The sequence below is a fragment of the Micropterus dolomieu genome, linkage group LG08 (assembly GCF_021292245.1).
Source record: "Micropterus dolomieu isolate WLL.071019.BEF.003 ecotype Adirondacks linkage group LG08, ASM2129224v1, whole genome shotgun sequence".
In the NCBI taxonomy this organism is placed as follows: domain Eukaryota; kingdom Metazoa; phylum Chordata; class Actinopteri; order Centrarchiformes; family Centrarchidae; genus Micropterus; species Micropterus dolomieu.
The window spans coordinates 15,575,520-15,597,221 of record NC_060157.1 but is presented as its reverse complement, the minus strand read 5'-3'; the positions used below and the strand labels follow the sequence as shown (position 1 = coordinate 15,597,221).

General features: G+C 41.1%; 1 protein-coding gene across 11 annotated transcripts in view; it reads right to left on the bottom strand.

Annotated features, from left to right (window-relative positions):
• LOC123974805 (cyclin-dependent kinase 17-like) overlaps positions 1–21,702 on the bottom strand; it is a 41,682-nt gene that overhangs the window by 12,162 nt on the left and 7,818 nt on the right. For 6 of the 11 annotated variants that reach the window (XM_046055724.1, XM_046055725.1, XM_046055727.1 and 3 more), the window contains 4 exons: positions 19,966–20,159; positions 16,796–16,960; positions 6,107–6,240; positions 3,058–3,183 (listed from right to left, as the gene is read on the bottom strand). In XM_046055724.1, coding sequence (XP_045911680.1) covers positions 3,058–3,183; positions 6,107–6,240; positions 16,796–16,960; positions 19,966–20,128 — 588 coding nt within the window. In that variant the 5' untranslated portion in view covers positions 20,129–20,159. Of the gene's footprint in view, positions 1–3,057; positions 3,184–6,106; positions 6,241–9,940; positions 10,824–16,795; positions 16,961–19,965; positions 20,160–21,702 lie in introns of those variants that run through there. The other 5 variants (XM_046055722.1, XM_046055731.1, XM_046055728.1 and 2 more) reach the window with 4 other exon arrangements.

Genomic DNA, 21,702 nt, shown 5'->3' with positions numbered 1-21,702 from the left:
AGACACACAGACACACGGACTGACAGCAGAAGGAAGAAATGTGAGGAGACCGATGTCTGCAGCTGGTCCAAATGTGTTTTGAGAAGAAAGTCCATTAACTCGACCACATTTCATTTTTAAATAGGGTTTCTCCTTGTGCTGCCTAGAAGACGGCTTGATGGTAGGAGAAAGAGGATGGATGGAGAGTATTGAGTGGGAGAGGGAAAATGACAGCCTTGTTCTAAGAAAAAAGAGGTGGCGGGCGATGGGAGGAGAGAAGAGACATTTCATTACAATGACGCAGCCGGTCCTCAAGGCTTTAATCAATGATGCAATAAACATCTTGCACTGTGTCACCTTTTTCCATGTAAACCTGCTGATAGCAGAAGTTTGACCCAAAAGAGTGGACCAACACCTGAACTCAGTTCAAGTTTTCTTTGTTTTTATAAACAACAATAGTGTAATATATAGTATGCTATAAGTGGGACTAAACAATATAAATAATAATAATAATAATAAAATAATAAAATCTAATTGCAATTATTTTGACTGATATTGCGATATGATTTGGATATAAGAGCGAATGGTCATTTGTACATCATTATTTTCATTTTAATTCAGTTAAGGGACACATTAAAAATGATTTTGGTGTAAATTTTACCAAACAAAGATGTTTTCTGTGGAATGTGATGTGTAGGTCATATATAGGACATTTCTGCAGCACTACAATATTTAATTAAAAAAGGTCTATTCACACATATTTCACCTTTAATAAATATTGTGCCAAGCAATTTCAAAATTGCAGTAGGCCATATTGCAATTTATATATATATTATTTATATTGCAACATTGTTTGGCCCCTAGCTACAACAATGGCATAATATAACCAAGAGAAGAATGGCAGATAAAATGATTTATTGCCTTATTGGACATTCGGTTTTAAAGTTTCATATTCTGTCACTGCCGGGTTGAAAAGGTTCGAAAAAAGTTAGGGGTTGCATAACGTGGATAAGTGTTGTGGTTTGAGATAAAATGCCATCTCTTTCCTCAGCGCCATGGAACACTGAATCTCTTTGGACTGCTGTGAATAATTGATTATAAATGGGCAACAGCCATGAGAGAAAACTGATCCCAACCAACTTCACTTACATTATTGGAAGTGATTCAAAGATCAAAATACAACGGTTTCAAATGTGAGCATCTGTTAGGGGACACCCGACACATGTTCTATGTTACGGTAACAAATGTCAACCACGCTGACAGCCCAAAACCCATTATATTAGTGTAATCAGAAACACTGATCAATTTCTAGTTCAGCATACTCGTCCCTTTGTGACACAGCTATATATATATATATATATATATATATATATATACACATATACATATACATATACATATATATACATACATACATATATACATATATACATACATATACATATATATACATATATATACATATACATATACATATATATACATACATACATATATACATACATATATACATATACATATACATATATATATATACACACATATATATACACACATATACATACATACACACACACACACACACACACACGCATTTGGGGACACCGAGGGATTAAGACATTTATTCATCATTCACTAGCCAATGCAAACATTTTTCAACCTGGATTGGGTTTCAGCCAATCAAACGCATTGTTGGTTCCAGCTACAGGGGCTCAAACTGACCTAAGAGCAGAGTTCAAAACATATTTCTGAAAGGGTGAACCACACTAAACAAAGTAAACAATTGAGCCTCTCTAATTAAAACAATCACAAGCTTCACTGTACTTTCGTAAATACACTCCAAACATCAGCAAGGTGACCAAAATAAAACTTTCCTTTCCTGCTTTTCAACCTGAACAACACACTTGTTTATTTACCCATTTTCAACATGTCACCCTGTCTTTCATTCGCTTAAAATTGTCCTGTCATCCCTCTCTGCATCTTTCCCTCTCTCTTCCATTCTCACTTCAAGGTATCCAGGTGTGTAATCCTCGTCAGGAGAGGAGCTCCAGCAAATGAGTCTGACACTGCTGCTGAATTATTGATTGATCTATTACATCAAGTGCATACAACAACCCCTAAAGATGCACAGCAACAGACAGTGGACAGTGGACAGACCCAAGCATGTCAGAAAATGTCTGCAACTCATTTACATTGTAAAGACACAAACATCTCTTAAGTCTATCCCCTCCTTCTCATCCACCCTCACACCATTAAACCTCTCTTCTTCCCTGCAAACATCTCTTCAAAGATTCTTTCCTTTCATCTCTGTGAGACTCCTGCAGAAAAGCTGCGTCATTAAATCGCTTCAAGCTGAGAGCAGGAGGCAGGGCACCGGCCCCGTTCAATAATTACAGCAAAAATGGTCGACAGAGGGCGAATCCTTTATGGTTTCCCATAGTATAGTGAGGCTTTTTGGTAATCATATTTAAAGTAAAATGTATCAGCAAAGCAGACTGAATTTGATTTTAAAAAAAGAGCAAGCATGTAAGACTGAGAGAATGAGTGAAACAGAGAGCAGTGTGCTCTTGCTTTATTCAGCCGTTTATAAAAGAAAAATAACTGAAAGAGAAACACAAAAGAGTAATGTGGAATAAAGTGTGACCAAAAATAAAATAAGTTTAGCAGGAGTGCTTCAGCAGCAATACAAAGAGGCATAAAGGGACATGCTGCATATTCATGAGTATCTGCATATTTCTCTACCCATGATCCCCCTCTCTATCCATCCAGCAGCAAACCCCTCCTCTCTCTCCCACCCCCAGATTCATACCCATAATGTTCTTGGCCTGGATACATAACACACAATGATTTCATCATTCTGTAAGCTCTATAGGATAACTTGTGATAGCATGTGTTTAAAACGAGTCTATGTTTGTGTGTTTCCAGTACAACTGAGGATATAATGGCCTCGGTCAGCCATTTTAGTGGCGCACAACGGCCAGTGAAAGTTAAAGCATCAAAAGCACACAGAACTAGCTTCAGCTGTTTTTCACACATATGCACGACGCAAACATACACACAGACACAATGAGTACTGACCAATGAAGCGCGTCGTAGCCTGCGGCTCATGGGCTTGTCAAAGGGCGGGCTGTTCATGGCAAACTTCTCCAAGTAGCCCTCTGGTAGCCTGATGTCAGCAGGGAGAGACAAGCGTTTGTTTATGTCCTGAAAGAGAGAGAGAGGGGGAATCCGGAGGGTTAAAAATGTAAATCACACATACTGTATTATACGAGGTGGTGTATTATATACTATATATGTCATTTGGTTATTTGGCATCTTTTAAATGTCCTGTAACATGTGGTGTAATATTATAAAAATAAATTAAATACATGAAACAACTACTATACTAGTAGTATATATATAACATTTCTGAGTTGAATTTACTCATTTAAAGTAGAGTTAACATGACCAACTGTATTCTATCTTTGTAATTCGATTTCACCATCTCAAACAGACTCAGAATTAACCGGTGGATTATGTGACATCATATTACATCTTTGCCATTTGACAGTTTGTTCATTTAATCGATCACCATGATCTGGCCTCAAATCGCTTTCTCAAGCCATGGTTACTTGGCCTACTTCTGTGCTACTTAAAATCTGGTTTTCTCCATCTGTCACTCCTGGCAATGAGTTTGTCAAGTGACTACAGCTCAAATATACCCATTTTTCATATTTATAGGTGCCATCTGCAGTTGTGAATGACTGATGAACGATAATGTGAATGGAATTTATGCGTAGTTCGACTGAATGAAAGGACAGTCCAAGGCCTCTACATGATGGGACTAGTTCCAGACAGAAGCCTGGCAAGGTTCAGGCACATTTTAAAATACGTTGTTGGCAGAATGGTAAGGTTGGCACAACGTTATTCTAAAGCTTACAAACTCATCTGGTACAAATCGTTTACCTCTAACCAACATATTCCACATCAGGGGGAATTACTTTTGCTTCCTGGCAGTTCCTTGAATGTGTCTGATGCTACTTTTACCACAATGCATCGCTCCAATATGCTATCCATGTAGGACACGTTCACTGGCAAGGTGCCAATCACACGTCGTTTCCATGGCAGCGGTGGCGGGCTGGCCCAGTCCCATCAATGGAAGTGTGTGAACTGATATGGGTGTTTACATGTGAGCATTAGTGGGAGTTCAGAAAGTGTATGTATGCCTGAAGATGAAAGGCAGAGGGATTTTACGCCTGTAATGGTTTTATCTAAGCTCATTGGCTAACATAACAACATGTGGTATTACACAGAAGCTGTCACCCTAAGGACAATGGCGCAGTTTTGATATACACCCTGAAACATGCACTCACACACGAAAACAAAAACGACAAGCCATGCTGTGCAGATGGCATACGCACATGTAAAGAAAAGTAAGCCACAAACAGATGCACTAATATGACCTACATGACCAACTTTGACCTGAGTAATTTACACATTTGTAAGATCCACTGAATGTCTGAATGATAAAAGAGTGAAATACACGGAAAGCAAGCACTGCAACACTATAGGAGGTAAGAACAACACGCTAAAGCTGCATATTCCTCTAAAAAAAAGACACATTTTCTTAAACTTTTCTACTAATATACATCATATTACATGCCATGCATAAAGCCAGCGACTTCTGATGACCAAAACAACATATCTATTCATACTAGGTGGACAAAATGGCACTCATGCCCTCTTTCACTGGTAGTTATTGAATGAAGACCCACACACAAAAACACAAACACGTGTCCCCATACTCACAATGCAGAACAGCTCTAGTAGTTCCCTCATTGTCCTCCTTAAACCTGTCTTTCTATACACTCAACACACATGTGTTTTCCACGATGCATGTCCCTGACCTGCCACATGAATGCATACACACTCAGAGAGAGAGAGAGGCTGGCAGTGTAGTAGGGTGCCATCCACATGCTCAGAGGAGGAGGAGGAAGAAAAAAAGAGGAGGAGGAAAGTACGAGCAGAGGAGAGAGGAATGGACAGATTCCTGAGGGGAGAAAGGCAGATGGGGGGGGACAGGGGGACGGTGGGGGATGGCTGAGAGGAAACATTGTTTTTCTGTTCTCACCCACCGTCATTTTGTCCTCCATCTATCCTTCTCCCTCTTCTCTCTTATCATCTCCTGAGCCCTGTTCCTCTAGATCTCCTCTTTCTTTGTCACACCAATAATTATTCCAGCTTCCCTAATTACTCTCTCACCCTAGCATTTTCTCCTCCCTCGCTTCCCCCCTTCTTCTCGTTCTCTCTCTGTGGTAAAAAAATTATCTAAATTAGTCCCATCCACTGTTCACAGCAGTCAGAGGCAGCAGCCTGTGTGTCCAGAGGCACTTCCCGTAATACTGCTGCACTCATCACTCTGCAACTCCCTCAAACAGGCACGCGCACTCTGGCCGAGACATGAGCACATCCTCAGGGATGTGGCAAAACAAAGCAACAAACAGCAACTTTACCTGTCCACAGACATCACAGGTGAGCTCACACAGACAGGAGACTAACTGTATGTTAAACCCAGCCCTGAGTCCACCAAAGTACTATATACCCTGATTATTGGACTCAAATAATCCCAAAGAGTTAGAAAATTGATGATTGGAAAATCGATGGTCACTAACTGAGGACTAGCTACCATCGTGCATTGCACAGACGTGTAAATTTTGACAGCTGCCAGATAAAAAGGAATGGCCTGAGTAGTGTCGAAATTTGATACAGCCCACTGGAGTTTAAAATGATATATCAGCCAATTGTTTTTAAACATAAAAACATTTAATGGTCAAACAATCTTGATACACATCCTTTAGATTTTTTTTTTTTTATTGTGACCAAGAACATCCTAAACAGGACATTTTCACATACATTGTAAAAATTAACTTGTTATTACTCTCTGGTGGTCAAATTATGTATTATTATAAAAACTACCTCAAACCTTCTTTGGCATGTCTGTACTGCAATTTCTTACTTGCAATACTTACCACTCTACATATATAATAGTACTGCTGAAATAAGCTAAAATCGGCTGAGACATCAGTCTTGCTTTATCATCTTTACAGTGAATGTTTTCGGACAGAACCAAGTCTCCGGCTTCTCGTACCTCATTAGAAATGCGCCGATGGTGGTTGTTCCTCATACGGACCCTGACTGGACTCTGGACCTCATCAGAAGACGTCCCAGATGCCTGGTCGCTCTCCCCATCTGAACCCATCTTCACATTTTCATGGACAATACCTACAACACACAGAGACACAAAGAGTTATTGTCAGGAATTGCAATGTACTTTCATTCCACTCAGGTCTTTTGGACTGCCTTTTTGTTTTGTTTTATGGCACTATGCCTCTTTCACTCCCCTCTCCTGCTCTATCACTTTCGCCATGCACCTGTCAGAGGACACAACCTTTCGTCTTTCTTAGATTTCATTCACCCCTCTGAGAAAGCCATAGTAGAGTCCCAGTCCCCAGATGATGGATTGTACCACCAGCCATGCAGGGGTGTCAGCAGAGTGTGGATAAAATGCCACTGGTAGGATGAGGAGGTCAGAGATCGATATCATCACCCCCCCACCCCCATAATCCATCTGATTAATGAGTCACAGTCCAGAAGACAAGACTGCCTCCTTAAATGGTGGAGTATGTGGGGGGAAGGGTGGAGGGGTCTCTCTTTGGGTTTGTGTGTGTTTACATATCTGTCTTGAATTTGGTAAAAGAAACTGGTTCACCAGAGGAACTGACAGACATAAAAGATCACTCCTAACAATGTTAAAATTTTACCTTACCATCATCTCTGTTCACATTTTAAACAGCCACCATAGGCAGTTGGTAGGAAGAAGAAGCAGAAAGAAAAATAAGTCCCTTGAGTGATTGTGACATGTCAACCATGAGATAGGATGTCTGAGAGCTGGATAGGTACAGCTATTTGTTAAAGTACACCGTCTGTCAACTGTGGAGTAGGGCAACACCACCTGAGGCTTTTTCTAGGTCATTTGTGTGTGTGTCTCTTACATGTAGTCAAGGTTAGGATTTGAGAAAGGGAAGCTGGTCTAAGGACTCTGCCTCCTGGCTAAAAAATGAAAACAATGGAATATGGACTGAATTCGCAGTGTATGAACAAATGAAGCTTGCTAGCTTTTCAATAGATTTATTTTTACTAGTTATTGCAAGAAGGATTTCTCGAAACTTAAGTACTGCTAAAAGCATGATAAAATATGCATATTTGGAGCGCCAAAGTATTCAACATGAAGTATTATTAAATAAATAATGCCATGAATAGATTGTGTAAAACATATAAATAAAAAGAAATTATTACAACAAACCATTGTTCGTTTCGTTCTTATTTTCAGCGTTTTATATGACTTCATTGTTATTTCAAAATGCTCCTTTTCTTTGTTCTTTCATAATTCATAAAAAATAATTTTCCTCCAAACTACATTTATTTCATGCCACATTTTATTTCATAATATCATTTTATTTATCTCATAACGTAACTTTTCATGACAGCGGTGTCACAGCCCTCTCATCTTTCAGCTAGCCTGCCTCTTAAGCTAGCAAGCTCAATTTAATCAGTTAGCGCCTGTTAGCTAGAGCAGCAACAATTTCAAAGTAATCCTAAATCAACTGTCTAGGTGCTACTGTAAAAAAAAAAGGAAAAAAAGACAGTACAGTGACGTAAAAACGAACATCATCTTCTTTAGCTTAAAAGGGCTGTACGTGCTACCTACCTAGCTAGCTTAAAAAGCTAGGAGGGGTTGTTAGCTTTGATTATTTCTCAGCATCAAAGTGAAGTGCATATTTGAATAATGCCTTCAATTATTTCACAAATTGTTCATTTATATATTTTACACAATTTTATTAATATTAATTTATTAATAGGTTAATTTATTTGATAATATCTTTTTTATTTGTTTGTTTTGAACAAACAAATTTTGTCACAAATGTATGTAGTATGTCACCCTCTGACTGGGTACTTTCACAAAAATGTGAAACCTATAGTTTCCCTACGTAACTAAAAACCTTCCATAAACATTCCAAAAATCAATAAAAACTATTTATACACTCTTAACCGGATTTCAAATGTATTTCTTTCAGAAGCCAACTTTACAAATGAATTGCATCAGCTGTGTTCTTACTGACACAGTCAGCTACCTGTGTCGATCACAGCTGCTAATTTCAGCCTACATCTGTCCGTTGGTATAACTATCTGTTGACAAAAGAAGCACATGGTCATTAGTGAAACCCAACCCAAACACAATCCATCTGTGTAAATGCTTAGTAAACCTCTTCGTAGTCATTTCAATCTCCAAGTCTGATGCACTGCCTGTGGCCTCAAAGCCAGACACAAGAAAACAGAGTATGCATAGAGAATAGCTTGCTAAGAAAACTGAGCAGTCAGTAGTCATATCAGGAATCAGCCTTCACAACCCTGATGGGGAAACATTAAACTCAAGGTAAGTGACACCAGAGTGAGGGGAAATTGATCCAGGATATCTACATACTGACAGACGCACACACATGTCCGCACACTCACGAGTAAGTATCCAGTACTGCTATTATGTCACAGGTCTTTCTCACTTTCGTAGAGGTCCTGATCTTGTCTGTTTGTGTAAACAGTCAAGCAGATGCGGGTGGCTCAAGATGACTGACCTGGAAGGGAAATTCCATTACCTACACCCTGAAACAATGTGACACGATACGGTCCTGTTAAAAACATGCAGTATGTGCATTTGTCTCTCATACACAAGATTCCCCAACACACTTTCTCTCCTCAAAAAGAACACGCAAGTCCACCCACGCGTACTTCCTTATTACACAGGGCATTTATTTCCAGTCTCCTGCAGGTTCTTTCTGCTCTATTTCCATAGCAGACTAAGAACAGACAACAAATGTCATGAGCTACCACTGCCTGCCCGTGTGGAGCCAGGCTGTCCTACTTAGGATTGCTGACTCCCTGCTAGCACGTTTGGCAGGATGAGTGGTTGCTTTAGGACTACCCTTACCTCGCCCAACTCTGCATGTACTCCACTTAGCTGGAAATCCATCTCCGGTACATATTGGCAGTGCCTCAGAAAATGATTGGAAAGCCAGTGGAAAGGATGTTAAAAGAGGTAAAGTAAATTTAAGATTTGCTTCAAGAGCCCTTCAAAGAGTAATGGAAATCTTGGGAATTTTTTGTTATAAGCACTCCCTCAGCAGGGCCAGACATCAAGTTCAGTGAGTTTCTCAAGGTTGCGCTGGTAAAATTAATAGTCACTGTCCACCTCCAATGCATTACCCACGATTATTCCTGGGGTTGAACTGAATAATTTTACATCTTCTTTTTGCTCTTAGGCCAGATGTTGTCAAAAAGGTTCTTAAGCAAAGGACAGCAGGATTGGTTAAATTTGACATAAGCAGGGGGAACAGAGATGCTGCAGTCATTGTGCTGACAAGCAAATGAATAAAATATTCAAAAGAACTTCAAGGGCTTACTTCACTTCTCTAAGGAGTCCATAGGATCCCTGAAGATACCCACTCACACTGCCCTGGGCCAACCCACTGCATCTCTAATCTTCACATATAGGAAATAATTTTCTGAAACTGATACATTTAAAATGTAGGAAGCTACTTGACATAAATCCATCTTATTGTATCTAATAAAACCTTAGGACCAACGTTTGATCTTTATTTTTAATGTTCAACAGAGAGAAATCAGTACATATAAACATGTTACATGTGTTATTGCAATGGTAATACAGCTATTCTAGGCGTTGATATGGAATAAAGATGTAGAGTTACTTATAGTATCATCTACTGAACAACATTTTAGCTACAAAAAACTGCTAAAAACTGCTGTCTTCTGTCATCAGTATAGTTTTGGAACTCAAACCGGATCGGATTAAAGGCAGGATCAGGATGTAGATGAACTTGATAATGGAGGTCAGAGTGCTGAGACTTACCAATACGGTTTCCTGGAGGACGGCATGAGTCCAGCACTCGAAGCATACGGAAAGGTGACAGCCTCAGTGGGGTGTCTCGCTCCCCCATTCTCATCCCCTCTCCTATTCTATTCTCACCAGTCCTTGAGTCTCCCACGCTGGGAGGCCGAGCAGAGCACCCTTGGGGGTTGCCTGACATGTCCATTGTTTCAGAGGATTCAAAGCACTACAGTCAAAAGTGCGGTTAAAAATTTAAAAATACATTTCAAAATGAGACAGAAAAAAAATAATCGGGCCCTGTCGAGGAGTTGAAACCACTTCAGTCCAGTCTTGGTGTATGTCCAGTCAACAAGTCTGGGTGGGACCCAGGCTTCAAGACAGCTGATTGAGGGTCAAAGCTTTCTGTGAGAAAAATCCAATCTTCAAGGCTGTATCTCAAGAAGAACCCCTTGCAGTAAAGAACAGGTCTTACATGGGAAGGACAGTGCAGACTGCACAGGCACACTAATCACAATGCAACAACTCCCTCGGCTACTACTCCACTTTAACGCGCTCTCTCTCTCTCTCTTTTCCCGTAGACACTCCCTCTCTCCACCTCTCCTTTTTCTCTCTGCAGTCACACTGTGCTTGCTGACTAAGGAAGGTCAAACGCCGTGCAGGTAGGCAAAACGCTGCAGAGACAGTCCAACACACACACAATCTGGAAACTGTTACACCCTGTCATCTCGGAATAACAAGTGTGATGTCTCAATCTACATGAAGCGCACACACACACTCACACACACACACACACACAGGTGCAGAGACCCAAACTTACAGATCCTCCTAGTTAAAAAAAACACTTTCGTCTGTCTGGTCTTCAACTATCTGACCTCTTTCCTTTTCTCTTGTTACTTTTTCATTCCCAGTCCCTGATGTTTTTCTCCTTCTCTCAGCTCTCCTCCCTTTGTCCTTCCTGGTCTTCCACTGTTATTAAGCACACCACTCTATCCAGGCTGTTGAGCTGCTCTCCTTCGTTCCACTCCCTCTCTCGATCGCTCCCTACTTGCCTCTAGCGCCCCTATAAGGGCTTTCAGCATTGTTAGTCCTCTTGCTCCCTCCCTTCACCTTGCTATTACTCTCCTCCCTGTGATACCAATCTCTATATCTCTCTCCCTCCTCCTGCCTCTATCTCTCCCTCCCTCCCTCGCTCTGCCTATCTCTGTCTGGGTACAGAGATGGTGTTGAATATACAGTACAATCTCTTTCTATTTAGGAGCCAATGACAACATTTTCCGCCTGATCAGGCTCATTCTTGCACTCCTCCTCCATCGCTCCATCTCGTTCACCTTCCCTCTCTCTTGCTCCTTCCCTCCTCTCCACCCTCTGCCTCCTCGTCCTTATCACTCCCTAGCGTAGAAATTGAAACCCTGAGGCTTTTGAGTGACGCCTCTGGCATCCTGGCATCCCATCTTCCCCCTCTTCTACATTCTCTCCACCTTCCTCTTTCTCCCTTCTTCTATTTAACAGAGATAGCTAGTGGTTACATTTCAGATTTGTATTTTACATACAAAACATATGATCAAACAAAGTATATGATAATAGTCTAATGATCCAATATTATAATCATACAAAAGTGACTGTATAATGAGTACTTTACATGAATTTTTAATGTGGAACTTTTACTTGGAGCAATGGAGATTTTTTTACAGTATGGTAAAATTGCCAGTTTTGCTTCAGGGAATGATCTGAATACCTCTTCCAGCACTGGAAATAACAGTATCCAGGAAATTCAAATGCACATTTCACAGAACCTTTAAAGTACATGTGTTTTATTCAGAAGATAATCCAGTGTGGGGTTTTTTTGAGAAAGACTGTCAGATGGAAGTATCATTTTTAAAGGACAATCCAGGTGTAGTGTGTTTTTGAGAAATATGTTACCAATACCAGTGTGTTGGCTGTTCAGTTCTTCAATATCACCGCCATTTCATGTGTACGCATACATATTTCACTCTTCTTCTTTCTCTGTTTCCATGGACCATAACACCACAGAAACTAACTTAAAAAAGTGTTTATAGAACATGAATGTGTTGAATGGCAACTGCATACAAAATGTCAGCAAGATAAAGCATCAAATCGGATCACCACTTTGAAAAATGGTTCCTCAAATGTGCTCGGCAGCTGTGAGATAAAGCCTAACCTCTCCCTTTGTGTCAATAACCAGGGTGTCTTTTAGGCTATCACTAACAAAACACACTAAGTCAGAAAAGCTCTCACGCCCTACATGTCAATAACGATGTACTTAATTATAAGATAATATAAAATAACTTAATGGTATAATTGGCTTAGATAAGCAAATATGTGGGATCGTTGGCATACTGTCTACTTAACACATCTTGAAAACATTTTTGTACTATCTAGGTGTTGAAGGTGTATTAAAAACAAATATTTGGGAAGCGTGCAGTGTTCATTTCAACTACTGTACCTTAACTGCACTTACGATTGTCTTCTTTGGGCCCATTACTCTATACTTTAAATTAGATTGAAGTAAAGAGTAATGCCATTTACGGTGCATTGATAGACATATATTGATGTAGAGTGCTACACCCTTGAGCTTAAAAGTCAAGGACAAAAGCTCACCACTCAGCCCTCCACCCATCACTGTCTCCCTGTTTCTTTGTATTCACAAGTGCAACTGTACACATCAAAGATCTCTCTCTCTCTCTCTCCCTTGCACTGCAGCCACCTTTTTAACTCCCTTCAAGGTCTCACCCACTGTCACTTTTCCTTGCCACGTTGCTTTAACCATCTTTATTGTCATATATGTTTGGCTACATTTGAGCTTCCAATTAAAATATACCATAAATTACCATTAATACCTCTGTCTGCCTCAAGACTGGTGAGACAAAATCAAAAATCAAAGTGCATATAACATGAGGAACACACACACACGTGTAGGAATGCACTCGCAAGGCTGGAGGGAGGGAGACTGCAGTAATTAACTCTAAACCTTTTATCTGCATCTAAGGAATCTTATTATTCAATTACTGGGACCGGAGTGCCTACTGTCAGCTACTGGCTCCTTATGTGCTGGTCCCCAATGGCTCACCCATCCACTTCCTTTCCTATATAGCTCTGAAAATCACCAGCATTCTTTAGCAACATCATCTTCGCCTCAAGCATAGGCTGGTGTAACAGCGAGCGTCCATGATGCGCACAAAAAGCCTACAAGACCAACTACATAAAAGGAATCCACTCCATTGTTCTTATTAAATCCAATCTGGGAGTGAGCGAAGAGGGTTAGTGTGTGCAAATGGATGGCTGAGAGTGTAGAGAGTGAGGGAGAAGGCTATGGCGATTACTGCAGTGTTAATGCATTACATTAAAACCCTGGCAGAGACAAGGTCTCTCATGTGTACAATACACAGGGAGAGATAAGGGTGGTCTGAAAAGGTTTTCCGTCTTTTATCTTTGCCCCATTCTAGTTTTATCTGGAGGTTAAATATAGTATTTGATGGATGTACAGAGAAAGAGACAGAGGGAAGAAAAGAACGAGAGGAGACATCTGAGACAGTATCAGAAATAGCAGCCTGTGATGGGGTTTTGAGAAGAGAAGGCAGCTTTTAGCCGAGTCCTGTTTCTCGGTAAAACAGACAGGAGGGCCGACTAATCCTCAACAGTGTAACTACAGATCTTCACAGGGAGAAAGAGATGAGGTAGTGGTGAAAAGCAAAACCCCCCCCCGAAAAGTGCAGTGCTCCTCTTTCCTCACTGTAAGTACAGTGTGGTAGGAGTGGGTGTTGGCCCAGTTAGCAACAGATGAATCACAAACCTGTAAAAGCTCTCTGGCTCTGGCCACTGGCCGAACTCCTCTAACATACACATAATAACACCGCATTTGGGTTCACAGAGGAAAAGTGCACATAACTGAGCACTCCTGTGGATAGAGAGAGCTAGTTAGAAAAGAAAGGGAGAGCAAGAGAAAGGGTGGGCAATCTCTTTAGTGCAGCAGGAAAGAGAGATTGCATCATCATGTCACTCTATTAAAGGGTGCGATGTGCTCTGACTGCTGAGTGGCACACAGTGACTCAGCGAGACCAACCAGCGGGAAACACACGCACACACAGAGTACCTCTCAACATTTCAAACTATACCTTATCATGATTTTAATAATAGAATAGCATCTATTCTAGGTTCTGAGTCAGGCAACGTCCTTTTTAGGGCTTTTCTGAGCTCAGACACAGCTCTGGATTTCACAGTATGAAGTCACTCTGCCAGACCAACAGTACATTGGTCCTTTGGTACATTTTGGCCTTGCCACAAGCATAGTTCTGATTCACTCTCGTGTTCTAATATTTGTCGTGTTTAAAGAATAGTTTTACATTTTGTAGAATACCCTTGTTCGCTTTCTTGCCGAGTGTAAGATCAATACCACTACTCAAGGCTCGTGCAGACTACAAGACTTTTAGCGTCGGCAGATTGAAGTCATTTTGGCGTTCACATTACGTGACTGATCGGTGACAGGGGGTCACACACATCACAAGCTGATAGCGTATGTGTCACCTGACGCTGGTCTCCAAGTCACGTTTTGTCAAGAAAAAACATGTGAAATGTGAAACTACGCGAACCTACATTGAAACAGCTGTTGTTTGTTATTATAAAGAGAGCAATTATAAAGACAAAGAATATGGGTGAAAGAATGGATTAGCACACGCAGGTAGCAGGGATCGTCTGTGCTACAGAGAGAGCTAGAGGTGAGTAAAAAGTAAAAAGTTCTGCGGTGAAAAAGTAGCTGCCTGCTCTGCCAGCTGCCTGCTCTCATTGGCTGGATGTGGATGTCAAGTCGGCCGACTCTTTCAGATATTTGGCATGCTAGATATCTGGCTGGCGTCGCCGATGTGTCAGAGATTTGTCAGGGAGCCGTTTTGATGAGAGTATTGAAAACCAGTGCTGAACGCTGGCATCAATTGTCTGGTTTTATTTGTAATCTAATTAACTTATCTTTTCCATCAGACAGATACATCTATTTTAGACAAAGTTCTTTTGCACCTTCTTTTGTTAAGAGAACATTTGTGAACTTTAGACTCTTTTGTTAAATGAAAAACATGTTCACACTATCAAAGTAAGGTTTGTACCGAAACTCAAGTATCATATCATCTATACCGCTGGCCCTTTTTCTTAACCATCCATCCATTTTTATCATATTCCCATCTTGCAAGATCGCAATGAACTGTAATCTCCTGATACAAGACTAGTTTTCTTGTCTGCCAAAGTTCAATGGACGTAAGGAGTCTCGGTGTGGTCTATCTGCAGTTCACTCAGCCGAGGACTCAGGGGATGCACAGCACAAAGCTAATACGACTCCTGAAAGAGCCATTGTGGAAATAACACTCCCCTACCACTCTGCCTTTCACTCCCTCCTTTCATCTATACTTTTCAATTCTCCCTCTCTATCGCTCAGTCCCTCGTAATCAATCTTATTTTCTAAGCTCCATTTCATTCTAAACCCATCTCCAAATAAAGTCTTCCGGCCCCTTTCCGACTGCCTCAATCCTTGACTTCCCCTTCCTCACTCCATCCCACTGCTCCTGATGTAAGCCGTTCTGCCACAGTGGGAAATGAGATTACTGGGATCCATATAGCCACAGACAACACGTTCCATTACATAATGCGGACAGACAGAATGAAAAAGTAATGTGTGTGAGCATGTGGGTGATTGTGAGCATTTGTATTTCTGTGTGTGTGTGTGTGTGTGTGTGTGTGTGTGTGTGTGTGTGTGCTGGATTAAGGTCATTAGAGTTTTAGCCATCCAGATTGGTAGTAAATGTTGGGTCAGTAAATACGGACTTAAACCTACATACATGCATGCACGCACAAAAACACACACTTATGCACTCCTATTTATGGTGAGCAACTTTGAAATCTACTGTACATGATATTAGCGTGTTTTCCACCCACATGTGGCAGTATTGCCAAGGCTTGACATTGCTCTAGTAAAATGCTCGTAAAATTACCCAAATGCACAGCTGAATATTAGGTTATTCTTAAAGCATGCAAGGATACAATTATAATAAAGAGTTCTCTCTACTCTTACTCTACTGACACACAGAAAATGATAAAGGAAAGCCTGGACTATAGGAATGATACAGGAAACAGTGTGGCGAGTTTCAGTGGCAGAAGAAGTTGTTTTACTCAAGTAAAAGTAGCAATACCTCAGTGATAAAATATTGCTGGTGGTTAGCTTAGTTTGCTAAAGTTTTGGCTATTCCATTAAAACACATATAACGTTCCAAAAATAGTAGCCAGCAGTGTATGTGGAAGCAGCGTACATAAATAAGTAGTGATCATCCAATGAAAATAATCATTTAGGTCTGTGGTGCAGAGTTTCAGCTTGGAATCACTTTCTGTCTAGCACACAAGCCACACTAGTTACCGCTGGCTGATCATCAGAGACTCAGTGTTAGTGTCTGTAATGAGCTGATAAAGCTGATGATAGCTAACATAACTGTTGGCAGTGTATTTTTTTTTCAAACATTGAAGAACTGATACAGCAACACAGTCATATCCAGCATTGGGCGTGCGCTTCTGGTGTCTGAGGGAGGAGGGGCCAACTTTGAATGTTGTGTTTACAAACCACAACTGACAAATCCTACTCATTCTGCCTTTATGCAGAAGTACAGAAGTATTAGTACCAAAAAAGACTTTAAAAAAAACTTCCAAAAAAGCATCAAAAGTAAAAGTACTTATTAGGCAGAAGAATGGATTTACTTAGCACATCCAGCTGTATGTTTTTCTGTGCTTATGGGTGCGTGCATGCATTGCTGTGTAAATGTGTGTGTGTGTGTGTGTGTGTGTGTGTGTGTGTGTGTGTGTGTGTGTGTGTGTGTGTGTGTGTACCCAGAGATCCAGTTCTGTGCAGGCTCAGGTAGGCTCTGTCTCTTTCCAGCCCCCCACCCGGCTCTCTGCGCAGGGCGGTTCGGCCCAGATGACCAGCATATTGTCGCAGGAAGGAGGGAGCACTGTGGGAGGCGGGAGGGTGTGCGGCACACACCACCATGGGCTCTGAGACACACGATGAAGAGGAACAGCCGGGGAGAGAGAAGAGGGAGAAGAGAGAGAGAGGAAGAGAGAGAGAACAGAGGGAGCAGAGAGTGCGACAGAAGGCGAGAGAGTGAAGAGAAAGCTCAGTAGGACAGCAGGTTGACACAAAACAGAAAGAGGAGGGCAGGAGACAGGAATAAAGGAAATAAGGGAGAAAGAGAGGTATGAAGAGTTGAAGAGGGAGCAGGAAAAAGAGAAAGAGGAAAAAGGATGACACAAGGTCACATGGAGGCCAGACATAGAGAGGCAGCAGCACATGAAGGAACACTACAATATGTAGTAGATAATGAGAATGTAGATAAAAGTGGGAATGCAGCTGCTGTTCTCATGTTAGAAGAGGAAACAGTTGTGGCACACAGTAATAGTATTAGCCTTATAAAGTGGATGAGACATGAGGCATGCAAAGTGGAAAATATGTTGAGTCATAGACTGATAAAGGAAACAGGCCACAGAGGTAAGGGAGTAACCAAATCACTTATGGAAGAGCTGCAATAGATATTTAGCTAACTGTTAGACGAAAATGAAAGTCTATAGGTCATTTAAGCTGCTGGATAAACAAATGTTCCTTTTTGACCTTTTCAAAACAAAACACCTTAACCCAACCCATCAACAATGGTGACACCCTGTCAGCATGCATGTATCACCACCTTTCTTTGACATTCATTAGTATTAAGGAATCCATTTTGCACATGTCACATCTCCTAGCTTTCAAGTAATCCCCAATTTCCTCCACATTGTAAAGTCCACCGTGATCCCCAAGCATTAGGGTTTAATGTTCCTCTAAAATCCTCACATGATTTCCTCTACAGTCTCACCCTCCAGGAACACAGTGGAAGAACAGATCTGAGGTCAGCGCCAGAGTTGACTTTTCTTCTAATTAGCGCTTTGAAAAATGTGAGCAGTGTTTTATTTTTTTAAACCACAGTCTGACTAAGATGTGTAGAGATGTGAGGGTCGGGAGGGTGATAAAGCAAGGGAAAAGGGCAACAAGAGACAGTAAAGTACAAGATGTAGAGCAGTGGTTAAAATTTAATGGTCCTTTCTTATCCTCATCAATTCCTCCATCCAGCTCTCTCTTCCTCTTTGGAAATAAACTGACATAGCTCAAGCTATTATAGACTAAAGAGAGGGGTGAGAAAACAGGAGGACGAGGGTAGAGATGGCAGGGAGTGAAATGAGGTATGGATGTTGCAGCCCATGAGAATAGGAATAACAACAACAACTAACACAAACATTATCCCTCTTTGTATCCAATCTGCAAAGCCAGCCAACATCTTTAGCCTAGAACACAGCACAGCTATATTTGTACACCAAGACTTTTCATGTTTTCTCACTTTCTGTTTGTCTTTTCACTTTCTTTTGTCTCGGAGACAAAAGCACATGCTGAAACAGAGGCAACCTCCCTCACTCTGTTCTGACCTGGTTTCTGTCTGGAGCCAGAATAGGATGCAAACAAACACACACACACACACACACACGTCAGATTTTTCCAAAGAGGAACCTGCAATCCTGGAAGATGCCCAGCAGATGGCACCCAGAGTTTCAGAGAATGACGTTGCTTTTTGTGTTTTCGTGTTAAGACTTTCTCTTTTGCTCATGTAAAGAACCGAAATTAATGTATCTGAATTCATAATGAAGCTTTGTGGACACACAGACCTGTGTAGTTTTCAGCATACTACTCCTTTCAGTCCTGATGACTAACTAGTGAAGTAGAGTGAACAGCGAAGTGATGGTGACAAAGCTGATGATGGGGTGTAGATGATGAAGGTTAAGATGGCTAAGGTGAAACTGTGTGCGTGTGCGTGTGTATGTGCATGTGTATGTGTGTGTCAGCTTTGTGTTTGCATGTCTGTATGCCTTAATGGGTAGTAGTAAACATGTTTGATACACATACTGCTCATGAGATACTTGCATTAACAAATACATTATTTCATGAGTAGTTCAGTATAAATGCAAGACATAGAAGAGTGAAGGACAGTGCAATATCTGCTGCCATCATTTTGCATAACCTTCATGCAGCTCCTTAAATGATCAGTTATGACCTCTATTTTGACTCTCTCCGCCTACACCATCATTTGCAAACCACTACATTGGTTAATGCTTCTTCATGTGCTGAAAAGGCTCCAAATGAAGACGTAAGGTCTTCAACTGTGGGAGCACACATGAGAAACTGCTCTTTAATGGCGTGGTTCACCTGCTCCTGTGTCGTAAGACTCTAGCCATAACAGATGTTGGAGTTAAACTAATCACTGTGTGACTCCCAAGAGGGTTATGGAGGTGACTCTGATTACTCTTCATTATAATGACGACACACGCTGCCTTGCTACCTTTTTTAAAAACTTTCACCTAAGGCTGGACAATAAAACAATAATTATAAATAGAACAAATGTTCAATGAATATTCAATAATAATTTCATTCACTTGATTCATGAATGAATTAGGACTTAATTTTTTTATTAAGATGTTTATTTTGTTGAGAAAAGGACTGGAAAAAGCTTTGACTTAATTTTACTCGCATATTTGTTGACAAAGATTTTATCATAATTGTTTTGAATGTTCAACCTCAGATTTGTGAAGTGATTCACCATTTGTAATCATAATAAAGAACAGTTTAAACCGTCAGGTTTCTTCAACTTTCACTCAGGAGTAAAAATCAGCCTTTAAACTCGAAAGAAATAACAATTTGATTATCGTGATAATTATCGATATTGAAAGATATGAAACTTTTTATCGTGATAAGATTTTTGTCCATATGGTCCAGTCCTACCTTCACCTTCTATTTCTGCTGTTATGCACTGAGATACTGTATTTACATGCAGTATATAGATACACAGTATAAGATGTAAGAAGTATTACACACAAGAAATATTTTTTAAGTTTGTGTTTGAGCTGCAAAGTTTGAAATAGGTCCCCAAATGCATATTGTAAGCCTGTGTCATAACATCTGCTAAGGTGCTTGTGTATACCTGTGTGTGAGTGCTCTTGTTGATGCATCTCACCATTGTCCCTGGCTGCAGATGGCTCGTCCAAGGCCATCTGTTCTGCCAGTTCGGACAGGGAGTCATCGACGGGCCGAGCGCTGCGTAGAGACATAGACAGCCTCCGCTTGATTATCTTCATCCTGTCCATCTTCTCAGCCGCACCACCGGGGCCCACAGGCCTGAGGGAGAGAGACGACCACCAACATTATCATCCCCGTCATCATAATCATGGCCTTTGTTCTCATTATAACCACCAACAGCTAGATCCACACTGCCCTGTTAATCTTCTTTGTACAGTAAAACGACTGCAGTGCAGCCTCTGCGCATTTTCTACAGTTCTTTGGGCTCCCGATGATTGTGTTTGCTCGCACAGCGTGCGGTCTCATTGTTATGTATCCCAAGTGCAAACATTGCAGAATGAAAACACAAAGTGAGAGAGCAGACCCAGAGAGACAGACAGAAAGAGAGAGAGAAAGAAAGAGAGGAACAAACAAAAAATGGACCCAAAAAAACCAAAAACGTGTAAATGGCTGACTATGCAGCTCCCTAGAGGTTTCTGACAAGAGCAGCTCTCCCCAATGAGTTGTGATTGACATACATGTCTGTCATCTACAGTATTCCAATGCAAAAATGGCAGACAAAAGTATCATATGACACCAAAATAAAGTTCTTCATATTCAGACACATATACACACCATCTATGGGTGATTCTCTAGTAGTCCAACCTAAGCTAGAGTCCATGTGACAACAACCAGACAACTCTAATGGAAAGCTGGTTTCAAACACTGTATAAACTTCATGTGGTTACAGGAGAGAGAAGCATCACATCCTTGAAATAAAGGGGTGCGCGCATATTGTGTTTCCAGCAAAGTGCTCTCCATATTCACCGGTGAGCCGCCTATGTGTATTGTGAATTTGCGTGTGTATACCTCTTAACATCAGTGAGCTTTCAAAATCCTATATTGTTCTGAGTGCCCCTCAGCAGGCATTTAGAATCTAGTTTATATGTGTATGTACAGTAAATGTGTCTTTGCATGTGTGTATTTCTGTGTGCTGAAGTCACTTTGCACGCCGTGTTCCTCTACACTCTGCTTTACTGGCCTGGAGGTAGAGGCAGCTATAGCAGATTATTTCTGTCCCCCTTCCGCTTTTTGCTACTTCTAACCCAGAAGAGCTCGAGAGCTGGAGCTGACATGCACACAAACACACACACACATACACGGCAGCCACTGCCTTTCTCTTTGTGTCCAACCTTGGAGGCTTCAACAAAAGCCATTCATCCTTTCAGGCTTTCAGGCCTATTAGAGACAGCCACTGCTCTGAGGGAATTCAAACTCAGTGATCCTCACTCAGGACAACTGGCTTTTTTTTCACCAGAAGATGCACTTAGGCGAGTATCCTCTGCTAACAACATTGCCTCATTGCCAATTTACACAAGCCCAGTTGGATGTGGTTCGCACCTCATCCAGAGGCGTTTTTTTCAAGACCAAGAAAAAAAGTTTCGAAAGGGAACAAAGGAGCGAAAGAGGAGCAACTCACATTCATTTCATAACATTCGTCACCCACGGATTATCAGTATGGAACGAATCTCCCTCCCCCCCTCATTTGCATGTTTTCCCAGACTTCACTAGAGAAGAAGCCTGCTCAGACGAGGAGTTCGGGTTCTCCTCACGCAACCTTGAAGCCGTCATCCACGAATCTTCAAGAATAAATGACTCGCAT